Below are 26,975 nucleotides of genomic sequence, written 5' to 3'. Positions count from 1 at the left end.
GTGGCTGGGAGGCCGGCGCTCGCGTGCCCTTGGCGGGGTGTGAGGCTGGGGCTTCCCGCCGCCTTCAGCACCAGAGCGGAGCGGACAGCTCCCCAGCCCCAGCCTCCCGGGCACCTGAGCCGCTGCGGGCGGGGGGCGGCCGGGGAGAGGGGGCGGGGGGGAGGAGAGGCTGCGAGTGGGCCCTCGGGAAGGGTTTCGCCCATGGCGAAAGGGCCCCCCGCCTCTGCCCCCCCTCCCCTTTGGCAGGCAGGCAAGCAAGGGCTCCCGCAGCCGGCCGGGCTCCAAGGGGCACTGCAAGAGGCTGGGGGGAGGAGGGGGGCTCCCAGTCCCACCCCAGCAGCAGCTCGCGCCGCCTCCTGCCCGAGCCCTGCTGGAGACACCGTGGCGGGAGAGGACAGCTCCCTGGGGAAGGCAGACCTCGCCCTTCCTCCCTCGCTTTCTCCACCTGGCATCCCCAAGGCACACTGGGTGTGTTTTGTTGACCTCTGTGGGCAGGTGTGCCTACCTGGCGGATGTCACGTACCTGGCATGACCTTTGATACCTGCGGGCAGGAGCCGCTCCCCTCAAGCGGGACACAGCAGTGGGGCGGGGAGGAGGGGAGCGCCAGGTGCCCAAACGCGCAGCAGACCCGCCCCCCTCCCAGCCCAGCCCAGCCCTTCCTCCTGCAGCTCCCTTGGCAGAGCCGGCCCGCAGCAGGTGCCCCGGGGCCCGCCACTTGGCCCAGGCAAGAGAGAGGCAGACCCTGGGGGTGGGGCTGAGGGAAAGCAGCCGCGCCCCCCTCCCCGTGAGGGCACCCCTCCGGCAGAAAGGAGCTGTTGGGTTCCAGGAGGTGAGATACTGGCTGGACCAGAACCAGCACCTTTCCCGGCTTGGAAGCAACCCTCCAGCTCCCCTCCCGAGGCGGCAGCAGGGGGCACAGGCTTGGTCCACAAAGGCTCCTGCGTTGCTGCATCTGCAGCCGCCTCCTAAGGTCATTCATCCAGGCCTTAGGGATGTAGCATCTGGTTGGAGGGGGGCTTTCCTCTCCATGCAAGGGGGGGGGCCCTGTGAGGTCCGCTGCAGGTTTTGTTGGTGCAGCATCTTGACATTGGCAGTGCAGGCGTTGCTGCCGTGACCCCTCTGATGCCAATGGGGGGGATTTCACCAGAGGGCGGTGGTGGGATCTTGGTGGCAGTCGGTTGACAGATGGCACGCTGCTGGGGTGCTGCGCCAGTATACCTCTGGGTTGCCCAGTGTGGGCTACCTGCTTCTGGTTGTGTCTTCCCCGCCAGGACTGAGCTGCCGTGCCATCCTCGGCTGCAGCTGCTCTTTCCCTCCTCCAAGGAACTTAATAATGGCAGTAGAATGGCTTGTCTATAGAAAGGAAGGTGAACTTGTAAAGCTTTGTATCCAACTTTCTTTCCGTAAAAGAATACAAAAAAGCCTTGTCTGTGGTTGCTTGACTTCTGAAGGGAGGGGCTTGGGAAGAGCATCTGCATATGACTCCGGCCAATGTATCCTGGGAGGTGACATTCGGGGAGGCCTGCCCCACACCCTTGTGTCTGCACAGAGTGCTCCACAGGAATTGGACAAGTCCACATCACTGAGAACAGAAGAATAAGGTGCTGGTACAACTGGACTCTTGAGCTCCTTTCCAACACAGACATGGGGGATTCCTGGGGCACCCCACTTTCAAACACTCCGTACAAAAAGCAGGCTTTGGACCACACACCCCTGCATATCTCTTCACATGGTACAGTCTCCAGAGTCTGGGGATGCACCTGTTGGGGCATTCCAAAGCTTAGTTTGGGGTTCAGTGCAGGTTAAACAAAATGAGCACAGGAAGCTGTCTGAATGAGGCCACTGGCCCACCAGGGTCCGAATTGTCAGTGCAGATGGCAGTGGCTCTTCAGCACCAAGCGCTCACCCCGCAGTTCCTGCACAAAGAAGAGCAGGTTAGAAATCTTACGCAATGAATAAAAATAGTGTCGGTCTTTGGGGGCAACTCCCTGTTTGCATATCTGTTAAACTTATTAGCATTAAGGTCACTGTTCCCAACTGCTGCTATCATGTTCCCATCTCTCACCAGATCTTGGGCACTACTTAGGATCACCTCCCCCCTGGTAGGTTCTGTGACCATCTGCTCCATGGTACAGTCATTGAGAGGGTCTAGAAACTCAATCTCTTTCCCCCAACTTGAACACATATTGACCCAATCAATGTGTGGGTAGTTGGGAAATCACCTATTAAGACACAATTGTTTCATCTAGCTGCTTTCTTTAATTCTTTTGCTGTTTTTAAATAATTCTCTGACCTTTGATCTGGTAGGCATTACAGACTTCCAGAGTTAAGCTTCCTTTTGGGCACACTATTTCCACCCATAGCATTTCTGTAAGCAAATCTTTTTCTCTTACATTCCCAATCTCACTGGACGGTATATCCTTTCTGACATACAAAGCCCCCACCTCCGACCCTTCCCTCCCTGTCTTTCCCATACAATTTATACCCAGGAATCACTGTCCCACTGATTTTCCTCATCCCACCAAGTTTCTGAAATGCCCACAATGTCTATGTTCTCCTCTGATGCCCAGCATTCCAGGTCCCTCATTTTGCCTCAGATGCTTCTAGCATTTGCATATAACATCTCTAGTTTCCCAGACACTCTAGGCCTGCAACCATCCTTGTGTGGTCTGTAGACCTTGTCAGGCAGTCAATATTATCACCCTCCCAGTGGCCAGTCTTGATCTATTTCCCTGTAGAAGAGTAACAGTTACACCTTTATCTCTTAAAGAATGAGCCATCCTGAACCAGAGATGCTTAATCTCCTGTTGACTTCCCCCCAAGATTCAGTTTAAAAACTGCTCTGCCACCTTTTGACTTTAAGTGCCAGCAACCTGGTTCCTTCTCGGGACAAGTGGAGACCATCTCTTTTGTTCCAAAAAGCATCCCAGTGCCTGACAAACTTAAACCCTTCCTCCCTGCACCATGGTCTCATCCATGCTCAGAGACTCCTAATTTGTGCCTGCCTAGCTGGCCCTGTGCACGGAACAGGTAGCACTTCTGAGACGGCTACCTTGGAGGACCTGGCCTTGAGTGTCTTGTCCAGTAACCTAAATTTTTCCTCTAGGACTACACAACTACATCTCCTCACATTGTTGGTGCCAACAACATTGTTTGTGCCAAGTCCTCACGTGCCCAGTGCTCGGCTTGGCTAATCCCACCCCCATTGCCAACGCTTTATATGGTTCTCTGTTATTGATCCAGTTTGGGTGTGAGATAGAAGAGGGGCAAGGCTGGGCCCCACTCTTAGAGCTTCAGCTTTGTTTCCCCCTCACCCTTCCCCCGTTTAACTTTTTATGGAGGGCATTCTATCCCTGCTTCCACGTTTCTCCCAGCAGTATTATTGTTCTCCTGTGGCTTTGCATTTTCTTTTCCTTTTCCTCTTTATCTTATCTGCGCCCTTCAACCTCTGTTGGTTTTGCTAACCCGTTAATGGCAACAACTGCTTTCTCCTGCCTCCTCCTTTGTTAATTAGGAGAGGGGAGTACATAGCCATTGGTCCACTTTTTAATCTTTCGTTTAGCCTTTCTTACAGAGCAATCCGTGTGTTTGTGTGTGTGTGCTAAAAGCATTCTGGGAGCCAACTGATCTGTTCATTGGTGTACATCCGGGATAGAATAGAACCAAACCCCTGAGTCGTTCTCTGCCACAGCAGCCTTGGCACTGAGGCGCAAAGGAGCTCAATCACTTCCCTCCTCAGGGCGGCCAAGCCCCCTCCCCAGCACTCAGTCGTAGACCCCTCCCCCCCACGGAAACTCCAGTCAGAACTTCTCACAAGGCAGCAGTTAAGGTGCATCGCCTAGGCTCCATCTTGGAGCTCCTTGCTGCGTGGACTTAGAGCAGGTGGCAAGGCACTTTGGCCATTGGAAAAGCACGGAGAGGGCACTTGGCCCTGAGACCCAAGGAAGAGCAGAGCAAAGTCAATACTCCATGGCTGACCTGACCTCCCCCATTTCAGAACCTTAACAGCCAGTGGCGGACTGGTCAGGGGGTCAGCTTGTCCAACAGCAAGTGGGCCCTTGTGCCCCTGATGAAGTGCCCCCCCTTAAACATTAGACAATATTTTTAAAATGTTAATGACCCTTTAAGTAGCTTGAAAATATAATAGAAGTCCCAATATAATAGAAGTTCTTTATCTCCTGGCAATCAATATTTTTAGACCCAGTCCGCCACTGCTAACAGGTCCCCCACCAAAAGGGCAACTATGCACTGCACGGACAGATGTAGCACCATGGCCCCTGTGGGGGAAGATCCCAGGAAAGCGTCTCAGGAAATGGGGGGGGGGGATGCTCTGTCATTTGCCAGTTTCCCACTCACAGCAGAGGACAGAGCATATCTGTGGCTGGGATGGGGGCAGGTCTGGCTGCTTCTCCACCTGGTCATGCATCCCTTCAACCCCTCTCCTTGCAGAGTCAGCAGCTTGCAGGTGGTGCTGTGGGTGGATTGCCAGCAACCCCTGAGCAGCACAGGACAGGGGAGTGCACTTTGGACAGTACCATCATGTGCCAGGATGGGGGTTAATGGTGAGCCCCCTGCAGACCCTGTTGGGACGCCACATCCATAGCTGATCCTGGCATGGCACTCGTGCCCACTTGCCATGGATAGATGTTTCTGTTTCCTGCAGGTGAAGACTCCACAGGGAGACCTGAGGGGGTGGAAAGTTCCACTTCTCCCCCCCCCCCCGTCGCTCTCTTGGGTGCTTGGGGTCTCCCTGGCCATAGCCCCCTCCCACCTGCCCAGCAGAGCAGTGGCCAGCAGCACCTCCAAAGGGGGAGGGGCCAAAGGGTGTGGTCTTTGACTGGCAGCCCCATTTCAAATGTATAACAAGAACAATTAAACCCTCAGTGGCAGCTATCAAATGCTTTTCCCCCCTCCAAGGGAGGCAAATACATCCCAGGGGGATTGCACATGTTTAATATGAAAAGTACCCTACATGGAGCCTCAATATGGATCCTTCCAGTAAGTGAAAATTTAGATCAGTTTCTCTGCTACTTTTAGCAAGACCTTACAGGGCTCCAAGATGCAGTGTAGCTGGGGCAACTTGAAGACTAGAACTGGGCCAGCAGGGCTCTCCTGAAGCCAGAGCCTGCATGCAAACACAGCCTGGTTTGGTTGTTTCAACAAAGGCCTACTCAAGATCAGCTTCACTCCTGCTGGATGCAAGAAACAGACAAGAAATTACTCAGCTGTGGCCTAGCCGGGGTTGGCTTAGGGAGCCCGGAGTAAGGCGAATCCCTACGGACGGTTAAGAAAGGCATCCAAAGATCTCGCCTTCTTCTTCAGCCCGAAGAGGGTGCTGGTTGCTCCTCCACCCAGTTCGTGGACATCTCCAACCAGCCCTGCTTGCCCCAGAGAGCATCCTTCCTGCTGGCTCGGTTAGGGGAGGTCTGCCAAGAGGCTTACTCGTGTATTGGAATGCCCTCGCTGGATCTATTGGCACGAGGCACGGGTTGGCACAGCTTGCCCCCCCCCCCCGCTCCTCCTGGGCGGCGTTCCGCAAGGGCAGCCCGCTTGCCTTCTCCCGCCTCCGCCTGGCGGCCAAAGAGCGCATGCGCCAGGGCTCCTCCGCTGCAGAGTCCGCCTCGGCCACCAGGGGCCGCGCCAGAGAGAAAGAGCCGCGCTGACCTTCCCTGCGCCCCGCCTCCGCCGCGCGTCCATTGGGCGGCTGTGCGCCGCGCCCTCCCGCGATTGGCCCGTGCCCGGCCGTGGCGCTCGCAGGCCCGCCTCCCCTCAGGTCGCCGCCGGGGCTGCTCTGCCTCCCATGGCCGCCGCCTCGCCCTCGCCCGCTGCGGCCGCCGGGCGGGCCTGGCCGTGAGGGAGGGCGGGCGGGATGGTCGGGCGGCTGGGCGGCGATGTCCCCTGAGGAGGCGGCTCCCCCCGCGCGCTTCTTCGTGGGCTCCTCCCGGGGCGACGATGGCGGCCGCTCTCCCCCAGGCCGGGCCCCGCTGAGCATGGACCACCTCGGCTTCTTCGAGGACGACGAGCAGGAGGAGGGCGACGGCGGCGCGGAGGCCCAGTCGGTGAGGGCGGGGCTGGGAGGGGAGGGGCCTGGGAGGGGCGGGGCCTAGGAGGGGAGGGGCCTGGGAGGGGGAGGGGCCTGGGAGGGGAGGGGCCTGGGAGGGGAGGGGCCTGGGAGGGGAGGGGCCTGGGAGGGGAGGGGCCTGGGAGGGGAGGGGCTGCCACCACCACCACCCCCGCCTCACCTCCCGCCCGCCTCCCGGCAGCCTCCCGAGCGGCAGATCGTGGTGGGCATCTGCGCCATGACCAAGAAGTCCAAGTCCAAGCCCATGACCCAGATCCTGGAGCGCCTCTGCAAGTTCCACTACATCACCGTGCACATCCTGGGCGAGGACGTCATCCTCAACGAGCCCGTCGAGAACTGGCCCCCCTGCGACTGCCTCATCTCCTTCCACTCCAAAGGTCAGGCCCCGCCCACGCCCCGCCCCCAGCACCGCCCCCGCCCCCCAGCACCGCTCTCAGCCAACCCCCCCTCCTCCTCTTGCAGGCTTCCCCCTGGACAAGGCCGTGGCCTACGCCGAGCTCCGGGGGCCCTTCCTCATCAACGACCTGGACATGCAGTACTACATCCAGGACAGGTACACCCACCCCAGGGGCGAGGGGCGGCAGGCCCTCAATGCACAGCAACACACAATAGGAATGGCAAGAGCCCCATTCTCTTGTCCTTATGCTGCAGCTGTAGCCCCTTGGTAGGAGTGCTCTCCTGTACGCCTGGCGGCCTTTCGGATAAAGACCGGCTGCTTTGCATCGGCTGTGCTTGAGCCCTTCTGGTAGCTGTGCATATGCCTACAGGGGTCTGATCTCTGCTGCAGCTTCTCTGTTCTTTAAAAGCATGCTTCTAGTTCTCAGAGCTGGGAGATGATTTGGAAGCCGGAGAGGAGTCTGGGATGACCATTAGCTCTCTGGGGACATGTCATGGGTCTGTTGCCAACACCTCCTTGCATGAGGGAGAGACAGAGGAAGCTGGCTCCAGGCCTCTGATGCTTCAGGAACACCCACCTGATAAGGTGGAGACTCCGGCGGGGAGGGGGGAATCTCAGGCTGAAGTTAGCATGCCACAGCATATGCATAAAGGAGTTTGTGCAAAAGGGGTCTTAGTAGACCATATGCTGAACATGAGTCAACAGTGTGATGTGACTAAAAAAGGCAAATGCAATTTTGGGCTGTATTAACAGAAGTATAGTGTCCAGATCATGTGAAGTGATGGTATCGCTTTACTCTGCTCTGGTAAGACCTCAGTCTGGAGTACTGTGTTCACTTTTGGGCATGACATTTTAAGAAGGATATAGACAAGCTGGAATGGGTCCAGAGGAGGGCAATGAAGATAGTGAGAGGTCTTGTTGAAGGAGGTGGGCATGTTTAGCCTGGAGAGGAGGCAGCTGAGAGGTGATATGATCACCATCTTCAAGTACTTGAAGGGCTGTCATATAGAGGATGGTGTGGAATTGTTTTCTGTGGCCTCAGAAGATAGGACCAGAACCAATGGGTTGAAATTAAATCAAAAGAGTTTCCATCTCAACATTAGGAAGAACTTCCTGACGGTTAGAGTGGTTCCTCAGTGGAACAGGCTTCCTCCTCGGGAGGTGGTGGGCTCTCCTTCCTTGGAGGTTTTTAAACAGAGGCTAGATGGCCATCTGACAGCAATGAAGATCCTGTGAATCGGGGGTGGGTGGGTGTATTTGTGTTTTGAACAATATGAAGCTGCCTTATACTGAAACAGACCCTCAGTCCATCAAAGTCAGTATTTACTCAGACTGGCAGCGGCTCTCCAGGGTCTCAGGCTGAGGTTTTTCATCACTATTTGCCTGGACCCTTTTTAGTTGGAGACGCCAGGGATTGAACCTGGGACCTTCTGCTTACCAAGCAGATGCTCTACCACTGAGCCACAGTCCCTCCCCATAAACTCCCATTGTGCAGGGGGGTTGGACTAGATGACCCTGAAGGTCCCTTCCAACTCTATGATTCTAGCCTCAGTCCTGCAGCCTGAGATCTGAAAGTGAAGCAGATATCCCGCAGCCCCCAGACTCACCCCCAGGGTCTCTGGAGCCCTTGGGACGCCAGAGCAGACAGACCCGGAGGGAAGTGCAGGGGTAGTGCCGTAGCGTGTGGTTGGTGGCTCAGCACTAGTCACCCTCTGCTCAGCCGCTGACATTGATGACTTGTGCCTGTCCCTGGATGGCTCGACGGGTTGAGTTGCACCTGGCAGCCAGAAACAGGAGAGCTGGGGTGGAAGCCACAGCCTTTGTGTGCTGCTGGGCTGGGCTTTAGACCTTCCAGACCATGACTAGGCTTGTGCCACTCTTTGGATTTGCTCTTCTGGTTTGATGCTTGGACTTTCTGAATCTCTGTACTCTGACCCTGGGTTCTGTTTGGACTATGCAGATTGCCTCTTGCCCCAGACACGGTTCCTTGGTACTTGTGTCTGCCTGAACCCGGACAGCATGGGATTTCAGTCCCACCAGAACAGGTTAGGCAGACCTACAGTCATTTATGGAACTTACTTGGAGCTGAATTCTTGGTACCAAATTTGGATACATTTTCCGAAGCTGTACACTGTAAGGTCCTGTAATCTTGTAGCGATGCAGATGAGGAAAGGCAGCACTCCTGGATTTGTGTGGCTGCTCTCTTGGGTCTGTAGCAGGGAGATGGAGGGCTGAAGGAGGCCAGGGACCCAGGCAGGGTGTGCAGGGTGCTTTGTGAGCCGAGGTAGACGGAGATGCAGGATGGTCTGCAGTGAGCTCTTCTGGTCCTAGCTCTCCCTTTGCTTCCAACCCTGTCCAGGCGGGAGGTGTACCGGATCCTGCAGGAGGAGGGAATAGACCTGCCCCGCTATGCTGTTCTCAACCGGGACCCTGATAAGCCAGCTGGTGAGTTGTGGGGCTGCTGGTCATGGGCAGAGACAGGGGGCAGAGACCTTCTGCCCCTCCGACCCCTCCCTGTAGACATGTAGCCCCAGGTCTGGAGCATAGCTGCTGCATCTAGAAGGCTTTGCTCTGGTGGGTGCTCTCCTTGGGGGACCTCGTGTCACGGAGTGGGCTGAGGTGGCTCCTCTAAGCCTCCCCTCTGTCTTGCTCTCGTGGCTTCTGTTCCCAGCCAGAGCGCACCTGAATGATTTGCCCTGGCCCTGGGGACCTGCTTCGACCACCACCTTGGTGATGCTGGGATGTGGCTGCTGCAGGCCTCTCTTGCCTGCTGCTCAGGCAGCAATGGTGGCAGGAGTGGTATCCAGAAGCAGCAGCAGGCGAGGGAGAGCAGTCTTGTTGAGGCAGGACCCCCACCTCTTGGTGGCAAGTGGCTGATCTCTCCTTCCCCACCAGAACCATGTCTGCTGCTGGGCCTTCAGGTGCACTGTTTCCAGCGCGCAGCATGTTGGCTTCTCAGATCTTGCCGGGGGGTGGGGGAGGTGCTTCAGAGCCCCAGCGGAGTGACAGGGCACCAGTGCGGGGCTGGCAGAGGGGAGGCCAAGCTCTTGGCTCTGTGGGTAGGGAAATGGTGATGCTGCTGCTGTCTGGCTGCAGAGTGCAACCTTGTGGAGGGGGAGGATCATGTGGTCGTGAATGGGGCTGTGTTCCCCAAGCCCTTTGTGGAGAAGCCTGTCAGCGCTGAGGACCACAACGTCTACATTTACTATCCCACCTCAGCTGGAGGGGGCAGCCAGCGCCTTTTCCGCAAGGTAAGCAGAGGGAGGAGGAGGAGGAACAGGCCTGGCCTCTGCTTGTTTTGGTGCTTGCCTAAGCTGGCCCCAGGATAGCTGCTGCACTGAATTCGCTGAGCCTGAGACCACCACGGAAGAATGCATAGTGGGGCTCCTAGAGCAACTGCTTCGGTTCCCTGTTGTTTTTCAGGCCTAATTCAAGGTGCTGCCTCGAATCTGTGCAGCCCTGTGGCTTGGCCTCCCCTACCTCCTGGAGTATGTTTGTGTGTGTCCTTTGCTTAACTTTGGGGGTCCTGCAAGGGGGAGTTCTGGGTCGCTGCACCGCTGCTATTCAGCTTCCTTTGCTGCTGGTCTGGCAGAGGAGAAGCTGGCCAGCACAAAAGGGCTTAAGGATCTGGCTGGTTTTCAGAGATGGGATAGTTCTGAGACGAGTTTTGCATAAAAGAATTGGATGTTATTCCGTTCAAGGTTTGTTAGATTTATATCCTGCCCTCCCTGCCAAAGCAGCCTCATTTTTGTTCTGTTTTTAGCTGGAAGCTCCCCATCTCGACTCCCACAGCTGGGGCAGAGTGAATAAACCATGGCTTGCTGACTGGTTTTCAGGACACAGTTTGTGTGATGGGTTTTTATTAGGGCTGTCCCGATGATGTGGGTACAAGCTTTTGAGAACTCTTAATCAGGCCAGGTGTTACAAAATAAGGTTTTTCAGGTCGTCAGGCCCTCTCATGCCAGAATATGGTGGAAATTCTGGCAAGCAAAAAAGAGTAAAGTGGCTTCAGGCTGGGGGGTCATAAAAGCAAAAGGCAATAAAGCTAATTCCATAGCACAAGTCCTCCCCCCCTCCCCAGTGTTTCTAATCACCCCCATAACAATGAGACTATGAGCCCCTTTTTAGAATTGAGGGTAGAAACTGCTTCCAAGTCACTGTATTGTCAGGAAACAGATTTATGATGCTGGAAGGTATATCTGGACAACTGGAGCCAAAGTAGGTAGTTATTACCTTGGGTTGCATTTCTACCTTCACACTCTCTTGCTAATTAATTAGCCTTCAGATGTCCTGTGCCTATCAGCTGAATTCAGGTAACATACAAGTAGACACATTATTTCACAGCCATGTTCATCCAGAAGTTGAATCCCACAAACCAAGATAGCAGATGGCTACATCATACGTTTTAGGACCAAGTCAGTGACATCTCACACAGTGTGAACGTTTGAGTCCCTAGGTGGCAAAAGCTTCTCTGTTTCTACAGCCCTAAATAACCTGGTTGTGAAATGAAGCAAGGGCTGACTTCATTTGCTCTCTGTGTCCTTTACACAGCCATCTGGCATGTTTTCTACTGCTATAGTTCCTTCATTATTTTCCCCCTTATTCAGTCACTCCGGTCCTTAATATTGCTATCCAGTGTTAGCTCTGAGCAGGATGCTGTCCTCTAAGCGGGTGGTCCATCTCTTGCATCATGGTTGTTGAAATGCACTTATGGGCTATGCCGGTCCAGAGGAGCATTGCGGCATAAAGCTCTCTGGCTCTGGGGCACTGGCAGCAGCTACCCCTGAGGTGGGAAGAGTCACTGGAGGCCTGGCCTGGCCTGCATGAGGTTGGCATAGACCAGGGCAACTGGGTTGTGCCGGCAGTTCAGCCTCTGCTTCCGCATGTCTTGTACTCCCTTGCGGAGGTCTCTCCCTTTTTCAGATTGGAAGCCGGAGCAGTGTGTACTCCCCAGAGAGCAGCGTACGGAAAACAGGATCTTACATCTATGAGGAGTTTATGCCCACGGATGGCACAGATGTCAAGGTAGGGAAAGTGTGGCTGGAGAACCCAAGGACATCATATCATGTCATTGCAAGGGGGCGGGGCAAAGACCACCAGGAAAAAGGGTCCGTTGCAATAATCCAGTTAGGTCAGAACTCCGTGGCCAGAAGGTAAGCCCAGGGATATGTATTTGCTTTAAATGCACCAAGCATGGGTTTTGAAGACTGGATGGCTTCTTCTGTTGTGTTCAGTAATTGCATTGGGCTTAAGCTCCATCAGGCTGTCAGCCAGATTTGCTGGGCCTGAGAAGATCCAGTGGAGAAAAGGGCACTTTTACTGTCTCAGTGTGTTTTTCCCAGTCAAAGACCTGTGTGATGGTTGTGGTTAAGAGTGGTTTGGAGACTCTGGCCAGTCTCAGCTGCACAAGGGAAAACTGTCCATGCTGTCATTTGTGTCACATACGCTTTAATGGGATGTGATGTTCAGAGGCCAGCCCCTCTTCTCTTCTGGTCACCACACCTCAAAAAAGATATTGTAGCATTGGGAAAAGTGCAGAAAAGAGCAACTGGAAGGATTAAAGGGTTGGAACACTTTCCCTATGAAGAAAGGTTAAAACGCTTGGGGCTCTTTGGCTTGGAGAAACATCAACTGCGGGGTGACATAATAGAGGCTTACAAGATTATGCATGGGATAGAAAAGGTAGAGAAAGAAGTATTTTTCTCCCTTTCTCACAAGAACTCGTGGACATTCAATGAAATTGCTGAGCAGTTGAGTTAGAATTGATAAAAGGAATTCCTTCTTCACCCAAAGGGTGATTAACACATGGAATTCACTGCCACAGGAGGTGGTGGCGGCTGCAAGCATAGCCAGCTTCAAGAGGGGATTGGATCAACATCTGGAGCAGAGGTCCATTAGTGGCTATTAGCCACAGTGTATTGTTGGAACTCTCTGCTTGGGGCAAGTGATGCTCTGTATTCTTGGTGCTTGGTGGGGGGCACAGTGGGAGAGCTTCTAGTGACCTGGTCCCACTGATGGGCCTCCAGATGGCACCTGTTTTTTATTTTTGCCATTGTGTGACAGACAGAGTGTTGGACTGGAGGGGCCATTGGCCTGATCCAACATGGCTTCTCTGATGTTCTCAGTTTGCACTCTTCCTCCACAGGCAGCCAGCTGGGCTGCCTTAGGTCAGTCCCGGTTCTCTCAAAGCTCTCGCAGCCTCACCTACTTCACAGGGTGCCTGATGCAGGGAGAGGAAGGGAAGGAGATTGTGAACTGCTTGGAGACTTCGTACGGTAGAGAAGCCTGGTGTATAAAAACCTACCCTTCTTGAAAGATTTAGCTCTATGATTATTACTGAGCTCTTAAATGAGTCCACTAGGGATTACCTCGTGGCTTTTGATGCCTTTGGGAGTTCCACTCTCAGAGATACTATCAGATAATGAGGTGTTAATTGTTTTAATTAGAGGCACCTTCACTGTTATCCTGGCCAGGAAGGACCGGAACACAGCCTGTATGTGAGGTGGCCTTCTCTGCCAGCACCCCTCAGAGAGAGTAGGCAGGAGCTTGCCAGGAGCAGGAGCGCTGGCCAGTACTCCAGACACAGACCGCCTAGAAGCTGGACCTTAGTGCTTGACCAGCAGAGGAGTGGTGTCTTTGCGTGCCACTGTCCGCTGTGGGCTACATCGGGGTTTTCTTCTGGTGGGGGCATCTGTGGGGCTGGAGAGGCTTCGGAAGCTGGCTGTGCCTGGAGATGCTCCTCCCTGCATGTCACCAGCATCAGGACCCAAGGATGGCGTAGCCCTTAGTCACCATCAGAGGGGACTCGGAAGCATCCATACTTTTAAATTCCATGAATGTGTCAAATAGTTCAATTCTGTATGCAAAGTAAGTTAGAAATTACCCATTTCATGTTGTTTAAAGCAATCAATAAGTTAGGCTTGTTACCAAAGTAAACATTGTATGTGTTTCCATCCCACCCCCCCACCCCCACCGCAGCTTCAAAATTCCTGGGTCTTTTACATCTTTCGAGGAGCAGGCGTCTCAGTCTTGATTTCTCTTGCTCAGGTGTACACTGTTGGCCCCGATTATGCCCATGCAGAAGCCCGGAAGTCCCCCGCCTTGGACGGGAAGGTTGAGCGGGACAGCGAAGGGAAGGAGATCCGCTACCCAGTCATGCTTTCGGCCATGGAGAAGCTGGTGGCCAGAAAGGTGTGCCTGGCCTTCAAGGTGGGTGGCTGCCTGGAGGAAATGCCGCCTGGCCCCTGGCTGGGCAACTCACGTATCCCACCAGCTGGCTCTGTGGCCAGGACACACTGCAGCATTTTCTCCCCCCCCCCCCCCCCCCGCTTGCCCCTGCTCTCGCCCCAACAACAGCGGCACTTGTGGGAAACTTCTGAGTTTGGAATCTGCACTGCAGGCTTCAGGCACTAGAGGATGGGTTATGGAGAGGGAAAGGAGCCCCATGTCTGCTGCTGCTGCTGCTGGGCTGGCGTTCTCTTCCCCCGCCTGCTTCTAACGGCTTTGTGCCCTGTTTTGTCCTCTGCAGCAGACTGTGTGTGGTTTTGACCTCCTGCGAGCCAACGGCCACTCCTTTGTTTGTGATGTTAATGGGTTCAGCTTTGTGAAGAACTCCATGAAGTATTATGACGACTGCGCCAAGATCCTCGGGTGCGTGTGGGTTCTGTCCCTTGAGGCTTCCCCCAGAGGATGCTTGAAGCATCCCTCCCGGGGGGGGGGGGGAAGGGCTGGGGAGGATTTGGGGGCTAGAGCAGCAGGAGGCTTCAGTCTCTGCGCTGGCTGTGGGCCTTCTGGGGGCAGCGGTGGGGGGGTGTTTGTCTGCCTGGTCACTTCCAACAAAGCAAAGGATGCTGGACTAGCAGAGCCCTCTGTCTGCTGCTGTGCAGCTGCTCGTCTGTCCTTACTGCCCCTGGGCAGATCTGCCTCTGCCAGTCTAATTCTTTGGTGATGCGGCAGCAGTAGCCTCCCACACCACACCACACCACACCACACCACACACCCAGGGAGGAGGGGGGGAGGGGAGCCTGTGGCAAGCTGCTACTTCTTCTTCCCTTTCCCTCCCAGGAACATCATCATGCGTGAGCTGGCCCCCCAGTTCCAGATCCCCTGGTCCATTCCCACAGAGGCTGAGGACATCCCCATCGTGCCAACGACTTCAGGGACCATGTAAGTGTCACACGAGCCAGTCAAGCTTTATGCGGGGAAGAGGAGCCTAAATAAGTCCTGGGAAAGGCCGTTGTGCTTTTCAGACTTGGAAAGGGATCCCCAAAACATACTAAAAGTGTGACTGGAATGGATGGAGACCACAAGTAGCATGCTTAGAAATAATGCTCATTGGGCTTGTAGCTACTTTTAAGATTCTTGTTTGTTAAACTTCCTCAAGTGTTGCATCCTCAAAGGCCGGTCCCTGTAAACACCTCGCACCTAAAGAGCAGTGAAGGGGAATGGCAGCAAGAGAGCTTGTTGCCCCTCGAACCCAGCATCCTGAATGCTTGAAAGTGGGATAGAGCCACCCCTACACTAGCTAGTGGGAGCAAAGCAGGAGCTACAACAGATAGGCAGAATCTCTGAGCAGCAGCAAAGATACAGAGTGCAGGAGTCTCTTCTGTACTCTCAGACTTGCTGAAGGCAGCAGCTGCTACCCCGAGAGGTGTGGTATCCCCTGCGAGAAAGGGAAGGGGCTGTCAGTTCAGTTCCCTTAAGCAGGAGGCCTTTGTTCCAAGGCTTTTTGTCATCCCTGCAGTTGTTAGGAGACTCTGAAGTGTTACTGATACAAATTAAAGGGTTTTTTTCCGAAGGCACTCCTCCACAGTGCACTCCAAAAATAAAATTGCAGACTGAATCAGATGCATGATACAGGAATATATATGAAAAGACATGGATGAAAAACCATCACTAAGACCTGTGATGACTCCAGCAAGTAATGTGGGCCACATAAACAGGCAGTGTAGAAGCGCGAGCAAATAAAGCGTGAGTGTGCAGCACAGTGCTAAACTGGTCCTGGCTTGACAGTGGAAAGATGAGCCTTAAACCTCTAGGCGTCGTACATACGCTTGGAACCGAAAGCTTGCAAACATGAGCACAAGCTTAATGCATATTAGCCAACCTAAGTCTGGACATTGAACCACTCATTGCCACCCTGCCCCTCTTCTGTCTTTCTAGGTTTAGATCAGTTTCCTAGCAAATAGATGCAGTTTCTGGATCTGGGGAAGTTGGAAAAGCAGGACTCTCCTGCGGGCTTGCAGGCCCCTCAGCCTCCTGGGAAAGAATGGGGGGGGGGAGGGCAAAGCACAGCAGCTAGGGGCCTGGAATGACAAGAGAGGTCTGCCCAGACCCAGAGTTCCTTGGCCCTTTGAAAAAGGAAGCTTCTTCCATGCAGAAAGAACAAAAGACCACAGAAATGAAGACTGAAACCTGCAAATTTAGGTGAAATTGCTCGAGCTAACAAAAGAACTGAACTCCAGTCCCAGAAATAGACCTCTGAAGGCCTGAAGATGGCAGGTAGTGGATTCCAATATGCTTGAAGCCTACTCTTGCCTGTAGTCTTTATACCTCTCCCTTGGTCAGGGTGTGACCAGGATGATCCACAGGGCACAGGAGGAGATATTATGGACATGTAATTCCCCCCTTACTTGTTGTTTACTCTGGTACCTGGGGGACCAAACGCCCCTTTCCCATAACGTCTTTACAGCACACCCCAATGATACTCCAGTCCTGGCTCTTCCTGTTGGTTATGAGACTGGCCTTCTTGTTTGTCAGATTTGCAGGTGTGTCTCTAAGCCTTTGAAATTGCATGCTTGGTCAGCCATCAGCAGTGCCTTCTGTGAAGCCAGCTTGTGTTGGAAAAACAGGTCAGGGGTTCCCTCTGAGGGACAGGAGACAGTGATGTACTGTTGGGAAACACACAGCATCAATTCCCACATTTCAGTTTCCACAATTCAGGAGTATTTGGGGTTTCTTCCCAGGATCTGACACTCAAGAACAGCCAGCAGAGAGCTCTACTGGCTCCCTGAATCTGTCCACATCACCAACATGTAGGTTTCTAATACCTTTCAGTTGTTTGGCCTTTGGCTCTTCAGCCACTTGTCCTTCTGTTTGCCAAAGTCATAACTGGCAGCATCAAAGAAAGTTCCCTGAAAGCCTAAAAGGCTCAGGCACTGCGGCCTGCTAAGCCTTTTCCATGCTGGCTGCATTCAGTCTCCCAGGCCAGTCACTTGCAAAGCGCCCATTTTTCTCCACAGGTGAGTTCTTGTTCCCAGGTAAGTTCTTGTATCTAAAATTCCTGCAGGGGTCACTATGAGCACACTTGGAAAATGCACCTGGGAACAAGGCATTTTGTTGACCACTTAGCAGTTACAGCTGCTATCTTGTACTAGGCTGACTCATCCTTGATGGTTTACCAGCATTGACATGAACAGTTCCTGAGCCTAGGAATAGAGCCAAGCACCTGAGAAATCCGTCTTTTCCAGATATGGGATAATCTGAGTCCAAAAGTGTACCAGACTCAGGGTGGTGGGGTAGAATCATGGCGTGGAGACTTGAGAGCAGCTGCAGGGTTTTTCTGACCTCCTGGGACCGGAGAGAAACAGGGCTTGCACGTCCATTCCTTCCCAGTCATAAATTGCAGGCTGCACACAGGGTCTTCTACTGATTCCTCCCTGCTGTGTTGCCAGGGCGGTTAGAGTTTCTCTTATCGTTGTGTGCCTTTGTGGTTCCATTTTGTCTAACGTTTATTTGTTGTGTGTATTTGGAGACCTCGCAGAGCACCTTTGGGTCTTCCTTGTTCCTCTGCCTCCCTCGTAAGCTTGACTGCTGGGCTGTAGCAGCCCCCCTGGCCGGGGAGGATCCTTGGCCATCACTGACCATCAACACCTTGAGGGGGAAGGATGTGATGCAAAACTCCGAACTGTCTTCCCCACAGGATGGAGTTGCGTTGTGTGATTGCGGTTATACGGCATGGTGATCGCACACCCAAGCAGAAGATGAAGATGGAGGTGAAACACTCCCGGTAATGATTTCTGGCAGGGCGGGGGGGGGGGGGGGGGAGAAGGGTCTCTAGAGGCAAAATGCTTCAGGCCTGTGGGATGTGCCCTGTGCCCCCCTACTCCTCTGGCTGGCTTGGGAGAGGAATTCTCTTGGCGGGGGGGGGGAGGCCTGGAGCCCACAACTGACCTTGCTGCTGCTGCCCCCATCAGGTTCTTTGAATTGTTTGAGAAATACGAGGGCTACAAGACAGGGAAGCTGAAGCTGAAGAAGCCCGAACAGCTGCAGGTGAGGAGAGGTGGAGGCGCCTGCCTTTGCTCATTGGGCACCACGGGTGTCTGGCTGACAAGAGAGCTCAAGGGTTTGCCAGCTTGCCTGCATCCCTCTGTGTGCTCCAGAGGGCCACTGGGGTGAGCTGTCTGGCCGAAGTGCCTTGGGCCTCAGGACTCCTCCGGGCAGCTCCATTGGCCAGAGGAGCGGAGGGCACTGGGGTGGGGGGATGCAGAGGCCTGCAGCAAGGTGCCTGGCCGTGTGCATCCACTGCGTGCTGGTCTTGGTCCCCGGCAGGAGGTGCTGGACATCACCCGCCTGCTGGTGCTGGAGCAGGAAGCTCCTGAGGACTCTGAGGCTGAAGAGCAGAAGTCCAAACTGGAGCAGCTCAAATCCGTGCTGGAGATGTAAGGAAGGGGGCTGGGTAGGGCGGCTGCTCGTGCCTCCCCCCTCTCCAGACTGGGCAGCTACCTTTGCTTGCTCCAGGGCCTTTGCACCCCAGACCACTGCCTGCTTGACTGCTGGCCAGACAGTGCCCAGCCAGGGGCATTGAGTGGCTTGGTTCCTTTGGCAGCCCCCTCCCTCCCTCAGTGGTCTGGCCTTGGCCTGGAGCAGCAGTGCGGGCTGCCTTGGCTTTGGGGATTGGCTGCAGCCTGCCCCGCAGAGAGAGGCTGTCCTTGGGCGCCACCTGCCTTTCTTTCCTCGCGGTAGGTATGGACACTTCTCTGGCATCAACCGCAAAGTGCAGCTGACCTACCTTCCTTACGGGCACCCCAAAGCGTCCAGTGAAGACGAAGGCAAGTGGCTGCCGGGGAGGGTTTCATGTTGTCACAGGAGGAGGGCAGAGCTGCGGAAGCCATGCCCCACGAGCAGCAGGCCTCTGATGGACTCAGCTCTGTGTGCATGAATGCATAGGGGAAAGTGCTGTATAAATGTGAAATTCCTGCTAGCCAGATGTTGCACGTGGAACATAAGAAGAACTCCAGTGGTTTCTTCAGCACATTTCATAGCCCCAGAAAGGGGCAGAAGGCCGTCGCCCTTCCACCTCGGTTTGCCAGTCTCCCTTGGTGGATAGGGAAGGCTAGGGCATTGAGTGCTATGAGTCCCTCAGCCTTTGCTATTCAGTGGAGCTTTAATTCTTCCTCCTCCTCCCCTTCAGATGCCCGTAAGGCGGCCTCTCCATCTCTGCTCCTGGTGCTGAAGTGGGGGGGTGAGCTCACCCCCGCAGGGAGAGTCCAAGCAGAAGAGCTGGGCCGGGCCTTTCGCTGCATGTACCCTGGAGGTCAAGGTGAGCCCTTGGGCTGGGGCCCTGGCAGCCTCTGCAGCCAGATGGGAATGCATTGGTTCTGTGCAGTAGCCTTTCTTCCTCGCCCCCCCCCCCACCCCAGCAGCTTCTGCAGAATGAGGAAGTCCTTTGGGCCTCCCCTGTGCTGAGGCATCCCACAGGAGGAAGCTGCAGGGAGGGACCAGCAACATTGGTGAGGCTTTCTCTGCCAGCGGAGGCTGAAGCTGGCTGGGGCTGTCCCTTTGCAGTCATGCATCAACTGTGCCTGGTTTCTTCAAAGCTGTCCTGCATGACCATACTTTCCATCTGATGAGTGGGCAAAGTGGTCCTCTGAAACAATGTGGTAATTAATCTGTCAGTTTCTGTGGTGCTTTGGGTGTAGAGCCTGGCCCCAGTGATTCTAGAGCCTTGCTCTGCCTGCACAGAAGAGCTTCTGGCCACTCACAAGTCTTCCCCCTTACCCAACCTGCACACACCTGGGGATTCCTGGCCCTGGCCCCCTGGACACTTGATCCTGACATGACTTTGGATTCTTATAGCCGACCCAAGTACCTGCCTCTATGAGCCCTGCACTCTGGGTATCCAGACAAAGGGTGTTTGGGAAGCAGAGGCTGTGTGCCTCCCCCCGCCTGTGTGACAAGGCTTCAAGGTAGCCGGCAGGGCCGCATTTTGTGAAGAGAAAGCTGGCGGAGAGAGGCAGTTTAGTATGGTGGTTAAGTGCATGGACTCTTATCTGGGAGAACCGGGTTTGATTCCCCACTCCTCCACCTGCAGCTGCTGGAATGGCCTTGGGTCAGCCAGAGCTCTCTTATCTGGGAGAACCGGGTTTGATTCCCCACTCCTCCACCTGCAGCTGCTGGAATGGCCTTGGGTCAGCCATAGCTCTCTTATCTGGGAGGACCGGGTTTGATTCCCCACTCCTCCCCTTGCAGCTGCTGGAATGGCCTTGGGTCAGCCAGAGCTCTCTTATCTGGGAGAACTGGGTTTGATTCCCCACTCCTCCACTTGCAGCTGCTGGAATGGTCTTGGGTCAGCCAGAGCTCTCTTATCTGGGAGAACTGGGTTTGATTCCCCAGTCCTCTACTTGCAGCTGCTGGAATGGCCTCGGGTCAGCCATAGGTCTCTTAACTGGGAGAACCGGGTTTGATCCCCCACTCCTCCACTTGCAGCTGCTGGAATGGCCTTGGGTCAGCCAGAGCTCTCTTATCTGGGAGAACCGGGTTTGATCCCCCACTCCTCCACTTGCACCTGCTGGAATGGCCTTGGGTCAGCCAGAGCTCTCTTATCTGAGAGAACCGGGTTTGATTCCCCACTCCTCCATTTGCACCTGCTGGAATGGCCTTGGGTCAGCCAGAGCTCTCTTATCTGAGAGAACCGGGTTTGATTCCCCACTCCTCCACTTGCACCTGCTGGAATGGCCTTGGGTCAGCCAGAGCTCTCTTATCTGGGAGAACCGGGTTTGATCCCCCACTCCTCCACTTGCACCTGCTGGAATGGCCTTGGGTCAGCCAGAGCTCTCTTATCTGGGAGAACCGGGTTTGATCCCCCACTCCTCCACTTGCACCTGCTGGAATGGCCTTGGGTCAGCCAGAGCTCTCTTATCTGAGAGAACCGGGTTTGATTCCCCACTCCTCCACTTGCACCTGCTGGAATGGCCTTGGGTCAGCCAGAGCTCTCTTATCTGGGAGAACCGGGTTTGATTCCCCACTCCTCCATTTGCACCTGCTGGAATGGCCTTGGGTCAGCCAGAGCTCTCTTATCTGGGAGAACCGGGTTTGATTCCCCACTCCTCCACTTGCAGCTGCTGGAATGGCCTTGGGTCAGCCAGAGCTCTCTTACCTGGGAGAACCGGGTTTGATTCCCCACTCCTCCACTTGCAGCTGCTGGAATGGCCTTGGGTCAGCCAGAGTTCTCTTATCTGGGAGAACAGGGTTTGATTCCCCACTCCTCCACCTGCAGCTGCTGGAATGGCCTTGGGTCAGCCAGAGCTCTCCCAGGAGTTGTCCTTGGAAGGGCAGCTTCTGAGAGAGCTCTCTCAGCCCCACCCACCTCACAGGGTGTCTGTTGTGGGGTGGGGGGAAGATAAAGGAGATTGTGAGCCTCTCTGAGACTCCGATTCAGGGAGAAGGGTGGGGTATAAATCTGCAGTTCTTCTACTTCTTGTGCTTCTCCTTTCCAGAACCAGAAGTAAGGGGGGAGCGAAGCCTCTGCCAGGCTTGTTGTGGCGAGCGGGGGAGGGGGGGACAGGAAGGAAGGAAGGGGTGGCAGCGGTGGGAGAGAGGGGCAAACTAGGCAGTTGTCCTGGGCACTGGGAGGGAGGGAGCCCAATTCAGCGCCCCCCTCACGGTGTCCTAGGCAACCGCCAGGTTTGCCTAGTGGGTGAGCTGGCCCTGGTCTAATTGCCATGGATTTTGATGTGCTGGCATAAATTCACCCTGCTCTCACTGTCTTTGGGCACTGCTGGTGCAGCGGGATTTAGGGAGTGACCCCATTTCTTTCCTGCAAGTATAACTGGGGGATGGAATTGCTCTGTTGAGTTACTGAGTGTGGGGACTGGGAGACTCTCTTTCAACGGTAGGCCACTTGGACCATGCCACTGGTTTTTAGGTGATGCAGTGAAACAAAAGCGCCTGGAACTGGGCTCTCTGGTGCATTTTCCTGCCTCTTCCCCCTCAGGCATCCCTGCTGTTGATCTGTCTGGGTGGTGGAAGTGAGTGGGTGGGGATCCCCACGCCTCCACCCCCCGGCTGGACTGGAGCTCTTCTTTCTTCTTCTCCCTCCCCCCCCATCCAGGGGACTATGCCGGCTTCCCTGGGTGTGGCCTGCTGCGGCTGCACAGCACCTACCGCCATGACCTCAAGATCTATGCCTCCGATGAGGGCAGAGTCCAGATGACGGCAGCAGCCTTTGCCAAGGTGCTTGGCCCTCTCCACTCCCTCCAGGGCTGTTGGGGTGGCTGGTGCCCCCAGAGGGGGGATGCAGCAGACTTCTGCCTGAGGTTGCTTTGAAGCATGCTTCGTTTGTGTGTGTTGCTTGGCCCATAACTGATGTGGCTGATGCTCCTACGCCTTCCCTCCTCCTGGCTTCGTGCTCTGCAGGGCCTGCTTGCTCTGGAGGGAGAGCTGACGCCCATTCTGGTGCAAATGGTGAAGAGCGCCAACATGAACGGTCTCCTGGACAGCGACAGCGACTCTCTCAGCAGCTGCCAGCACAGGGTGAAGGCCCGCCTCCGGGAGATCATGCAGAAGGATGCCAAGTTCAGTGAGGAGGACTATGAGAAGGTAATGGGCACTCTGCCCTGGCGCTTGGCCTCCTTGGGAAGAGCCACTGTCCAGCTCTTCCAGGGGGTTGGGGGAGACAAAATGTTGTTCAGGGTGTCATGCTGTGAAAGAGAGGAAGGAGGTGCTGCTGCTGCTGCTTTACACCAGGATGAATCCCTGTGGCCTGCTGGACTGACCTCTCCTCCTCCAGCTGCTTTGGACAGGCTGGGCCTTCTGCGGATGACATCCCCTCCCCCCCGCTGCTTAACAGGCTCCTCCTCGCAGGCCTCTGTGGTGATGTGGCTCAGGAATGCCTGGTCCTCGTGACAACCACAGGGCTTTCCCCCAACAGTCCCTGCACACAACGCAGGTCAGACACTCCGCCTGGTATTATGAACAGGCCCATCTGAGAAACAGTCTTGCTCTGAAAAGAGATCTCTCTGGTCCAGTTGCCATTATCCGCTACCTGGGCTGCCTCCACACCCTGCTTGCTGCGGCACTCTCCTTGTGCAACAGCTGCCTTTGTCTGTTGGTGAGGATTGCAAACCTTGGTGGGAATGAGTATGTAGTTCTGCCCCGAGAGGCCGATGGATCCCAGTGTCCCCTGGCTGCTGAGTGCCTCTGGTCAGTGCTGTAGTCAGCCCCTGCAACATGGGAATGCTCTAGGCAGTGAGCTGCTCTGGGGGACACCCTCTGCCCTGCCTTGGAGCTGTGCTGCTGCTTGGTTCAGTGAGGGGCCGCAGGCGGGACCGCTGAGGGGAGCGGGCAGTCAACAGGAGTGCGGATGAAGGAAGAAAAGCCCCTGGCAGCAAATCCAGCTAGACGCAGTCAGGCCCGCTGCTGCTGTGATTCTGCTGCGGAGGCCGAGGCCAAGGGAGGCATTTGGCCCCTGATGATCGTGCACCAGCCGGCTGTGAGACTTTGCAAGCACTGGGCAGGTCAGACCACTCCTATCGATCGCCTGGGCTGCCAGTGGTCCTGGGGTGGCCTAGAAGTAGCAATTGTGAGAAACATCTGGGCGGCACCCCAAGGTTAAAAACAATATCGTCCCAGAAATGACTTTCTTTGGATGCGTGACAAGAATAGGACTGGGCATAGCCCAGATAAACGGTGACTTGTCCCACCACAAACCGTCACGCTTCACAGACTGGATTAGTCTGTTTGTGCTGGGATGCTGTGAAGTCGCCGCTCGGTCTCTTTGCAAAAGCCATTTAAACTTTATATGGCTTCTGCAAAGCCGGGCAACGCATGACTGAAGGCCAAGCGGCGAGTTCACCCACTTCCACTGCCGCTTGGCCTTCCCTCTTGCACTGCACATGCTGCGAAGCTGGATGGTGTGTAAATGAAGACCGAATGGCGAGTTCACCCACTGCCGCTTGGCCTTCCCTCTTGTGCTGCACATGCTGCGAAGCTGGATGGTGTGTAAATGAAGACCGAATGGCGAGTTCACCCACTGCCGCTTGGCCTTCCCTCTTGCACTGCACATGCTGCGAAGCTGGATGGCGTGTGAGTGAAGACTGAGTGGCACGTTCACCCACCAGAAAAGTGAGCAAAGTCACTACATGGCCTTCACTCGCACGCTGCGCAGCTTTTGTAACACTTGCCCCCGCACAAGCCCATGGACTTTCTGGGATGGTCCATGGAGGCTCAGGTCAGTGCGTGATAATGATATTGGATTTATTGGATTTATATCCTGCCAGATACTCTGAATCTCTGAGTCTCAGAGTGATCACAGTCTCCTTTACCTCCCCCCCACACACAACAGGCACCCTGTGAGGTAGTTGGGGCTGTGAGAGCTTTTACAGCAGCTGCCTTTTCAAGGACAGTCTCTACCAGAGCTATGGCTGACCCAAGGTCACACCAGCAGCTGCAAGTGGAGGAGTGGGGAATCAAACCCGGTTCTCCCAGATAAGAGAGCTATGGCTGACCCACGGCCATTCCAGCAGCTGCAAGTGGAGGAGTGGGGAATCAAACCCGGTTCTCCCAGATAAGAGAGCTCTGGCTGACCCAAGGCCATTCCAGCAGCTGCCAGTGGAGGAGTGGGGAATCAAACCCGGTTCTCCCAGATAAGAGAGCTCTGGCTGACCCAAGGCCATTCCAGCAGCTGCAAGTGAAGGAGTGGGGAATCAAACCCGGTTCTCCCAGATAAGAGAGCTCTGGCTGACCCAAGGCCATTCCAGCAGCTGCAAGAGGAGGAGTGGGGAATCAAACCCGGTTCTCCCAGATAAGAGAGCTCTGGCTAACCCAAGGCCATTCCAGCAGCTGCAAGTTGAGGAGTGGGGAATCAAACCCGGTTCTCCCAGAGAGAGCTATGGCTGACCCACGGCCATTCCAGCAGCTGCAAGTGGAGGAGTGGGGAATCAAACCCGGTTCTCCCAGACAAGAGTCCGCATACTTAACCACCACACCAAACTGGCTCTCTATTAGAGCTATGGCTGACCCACGGCCATTGTAGCAGCTGCAAGTGGAGGAGTGGGGAATCAAACCCGATTCTCCCAGACGAGAGTCCGCATACTTAACCACCACACCAAACTGGCTCTCCTGCGTGCACGGAATGGGCTGATGGATCCACAGACTGTTGAAAAATTTTGTCCGTGCACAGTCCATGCCCATCCTTAGTCAAGAAATTCAGCTTTACAAAAGAACACTGGAATACAAATGATGGTTTGCTGCTGCTGCTACATTTAGACTTCTGCACTTTTGTATTAAAAGTGAGTCCGATATTTAGAACAAAGTGTGGCCAAAACATTTATTGTCATAGAAATGTAAACTAGAAAGGTTTTCACGCTCTCTCTTGATACTGAAAACAGACTCTGATTTTTAGAAGGAATTTTTTCCTTTCCAGCTTAATTGAACCAGTGTAGCTTTTTTGCTAGTGCAAAGTAGTCCAGTGCTAGAGTTTTGATTTTGTTGTGATCTGTCCTGAGCCTGTTCACGGGGTAGGGCGGAATATAAATCCACTAAACATAATAAGTAAATATGAAAAGTTTGAGTTTTAATTAGATTTCCTGTAATGCAGCACAGTCGCCATGAGACTCCAGTGGCTTCTGAACTTCTGTGCTGTTTCTGTTGCCGCAGTCTTTGCTGCTACTAGGTGCTGCTTAAGTGTCCTAATTGATGTGCAGTTGTGTCTCCTGTAATAAGAGCCCCGTGGCGCAGAGTGGGAAAGCTGCAGTATTGCAGTCGGAACCCTCTGCTCACGACCTGAGTTCGATTCCAGCAGAAGCTGGTTCAGGTAGCCGGCTCGAGGTTGAGTCAGCCTTCCATCCTTCTGAGGTTGGTAAAATGAGTCCCCAGCTTCCTGGGGGGAAAGTGTAAAGACTGGGGAAGGCAGTGGCAAACCACCCCGTAAAAAGTCTGCCGTGAAAACGTTGTGAAAGCAACAAAGTCACCCCAGAGTCGGAAAGGACTGGTGCACAGGGAGGGGACCTTTCCTTTTCCTGTGTCTCCTATGAACAAACACAGTGTCTGGGTCCTTCTCTAGGAGATGCGCCAGGCAGGCTAGAGGGGGTGCTGATAACTGGTGGCATCGCCAGGCCTGGAGGGGGGAGGAACAGGTCAGGGTTGTGTATAGGCTGTGGGCAGTGTTCCCTCTAGGCTGAGTTAGTGTGAGCTAGCTCACAGTTTTTTAGCTACTGGCTCATGCATTTTTGTCTTAGCTCACGAGAAATGACCCAGAGCAAACAAATTTATGCAGCAGCTCACCACTTTAATGCTAGTAGCTCACAAAGTAGAGTTTCTGCTCACAAGACTCTACAGCTTAGAGGGAACATTAGCTGTGGGGTAGGAGGGTGAATAGAGCCGCTGGGGTGCGTGAGGTGTATGTAGTGGAGGCAGAACGGGCAGAGGAGGATTGAGATGAGGATGATGCCTGCCAGACCCACTTCCACCTCTGACTCCAAACGGCAGCTCAGCTGGAGATAAACCTGGCTGTGCCAGTAGGACTTCAGCACCAGTGTAGAACCGAGTGGCCTCAGGAGTGTGTTGAGGCTTGAGTGGGGCAATAATCAGCTGCTGCAGTAGGAACCAGCTAGGGTGCCCGCCACCCCAGGCAAGGTGGCCAACCACGCCCTGTGGGCAAAGCGGGCCCCCGGTTCCCTGCCCCCCGACAGGCGCCTGGCCAGCCTCACTGCAGCCGCTGGGGCTCCCTCCCTCACAGCCTGGTTGCAGGCATGCCCCAGCCTCTTCCACTTCCTCTCTCCAGCATGATTTCAAATACGTGGGAGGGCATCGGAAGGGAAGAGAGGGATCAGCAGGGAAGAGAAGTGGCTCTCCCTTCCTTGCTCCTTGGAGGGGGCCCAGTTTGGCGCTCCTCTTCCCAGACTGTGCCTGTAGGCAAGGGCCTACTCTTGCCTAATGGACGCGCCGGCCTTGATCGGAACCAGTTGCAGCTTCTGGGTTGCCTTCCAGGCCAGTCCCTGTGTGTGTCAGTAGTCCAGCTGTGAGGCTATAGTTAGTCCACAAGCACCGGTTTATGTTAAAAGAAAAAAAGAAAACAGATGCTTTATTAAAGGAAATTACAGACATTTTCTAAAAAAAGTTAGAAAGCAGCGAAGTCATCCAAATGTAAAAGGGTAGCCAAAGTGAAAATGGTTCCCAGCGTTCCTTGGCTAGCTGATGCCAAGTGTAGACTTCAGATTCTGAGCCTGTGGAAGGTTTCCAAGGTAGCCTGAGGCAGGCGGCTTCTGCAAGAAGCA

At 54.7% G+C, this 26,975-nt stretch overlaps 1 protein-coding gene across 1 annotated transcript in view; it reads left to right on the top strand.

Annotated features, from left to right (window-relative positions):
* Positions 1 to 6,241: 6,241 nt before the first annotated feature.
* The window catches only part of PPIP5K1 (diphosphoinositol pentakisphosphate kinase 1), a 45,978-nt gene continuing 25,244 nt past the window's right edge, over positions 6,242 to 26,975 (top strand). The window contains exons 1-15 of the mRNA XM_060260346.1: positions 6,242 to 6,460; positions 6,546 to 6,636; positions 8,840 to 8,925; positions 9,577 to 9,731; positions 11,404 to 11,505; positions 13,528 to 13,689; positions 14,009 to 14,130; positions 14,545 to 14,646; positions 17,402 to 17,488; positions 17,676 to 17,751; positions 18,031 to 18,140; positions 18,445 to 18,530; positions 18,893 to 19,021; positions 21,812 to 21,933; positions 22,117 to 22,299. Coding sequence (XP_060116329.1) covers positions 6,301 to 6,460; positions 6,546 to 6,636; positions 8,840 to 8,925; positions 9,577 to 9,731; positions 11,404 to 11,505; positions 13,528 to 13,689; positions 14,009 to 14,130; positions 14,545 to 14,646; positions 17,402 to 17,488; positions 17,676 to 17,751; positions 18,031 to 18,140; positions 18,445 to 18,530; positions 18,893 to 19,021; positions 21,812 to 21,933; positions 22,117 to 22,299 — 1,773 coding nt within the window. The 5' untranslated portion in view covers positions 6,242 to 6,300. The remainder of the gene's footprint in view (positions 6,461 to 6,545; positions 6,637 to 8,839; positions 8,926 to 9,576; positions 9,732 to 11,403; positions 11,506 to 13,527; positions 13,690 to 14,008; positions 14,131 to 14,544; positions 14,647 to 17,401; positions 17,489 to 17,675; positions 17,752 to 18,030; positions 18,141 to 18,444; positions 18,531 to 18,892; positions 19,022 to 21,811; positions 21,934 to 22,116; positions 22,300 to 26,975) is intronic.

This window comes from Heteronotia binoei, chromosome 19 (genome assembly GCF_032191835.1).
Source record: "Heteronotia binoei isolate CCM8104 ecotype False Entrance Well chromosome 19, APGP_CSIRO_Hbin_v1, whole genome shotgun sequence".
Taxonomy (NCBI): domain Eukaryota; kingdom Metazoa; phylum Chordata; class Lepidosauria; order Squamata; family Gekkonidae; genus Heteronotia; species Heteronotia binoei.
The sequence above is the reverse complement of the archived record's forward strand: the minus strand, read 5'-3'. Positions and strand labels throughout refer to the sequence as shown.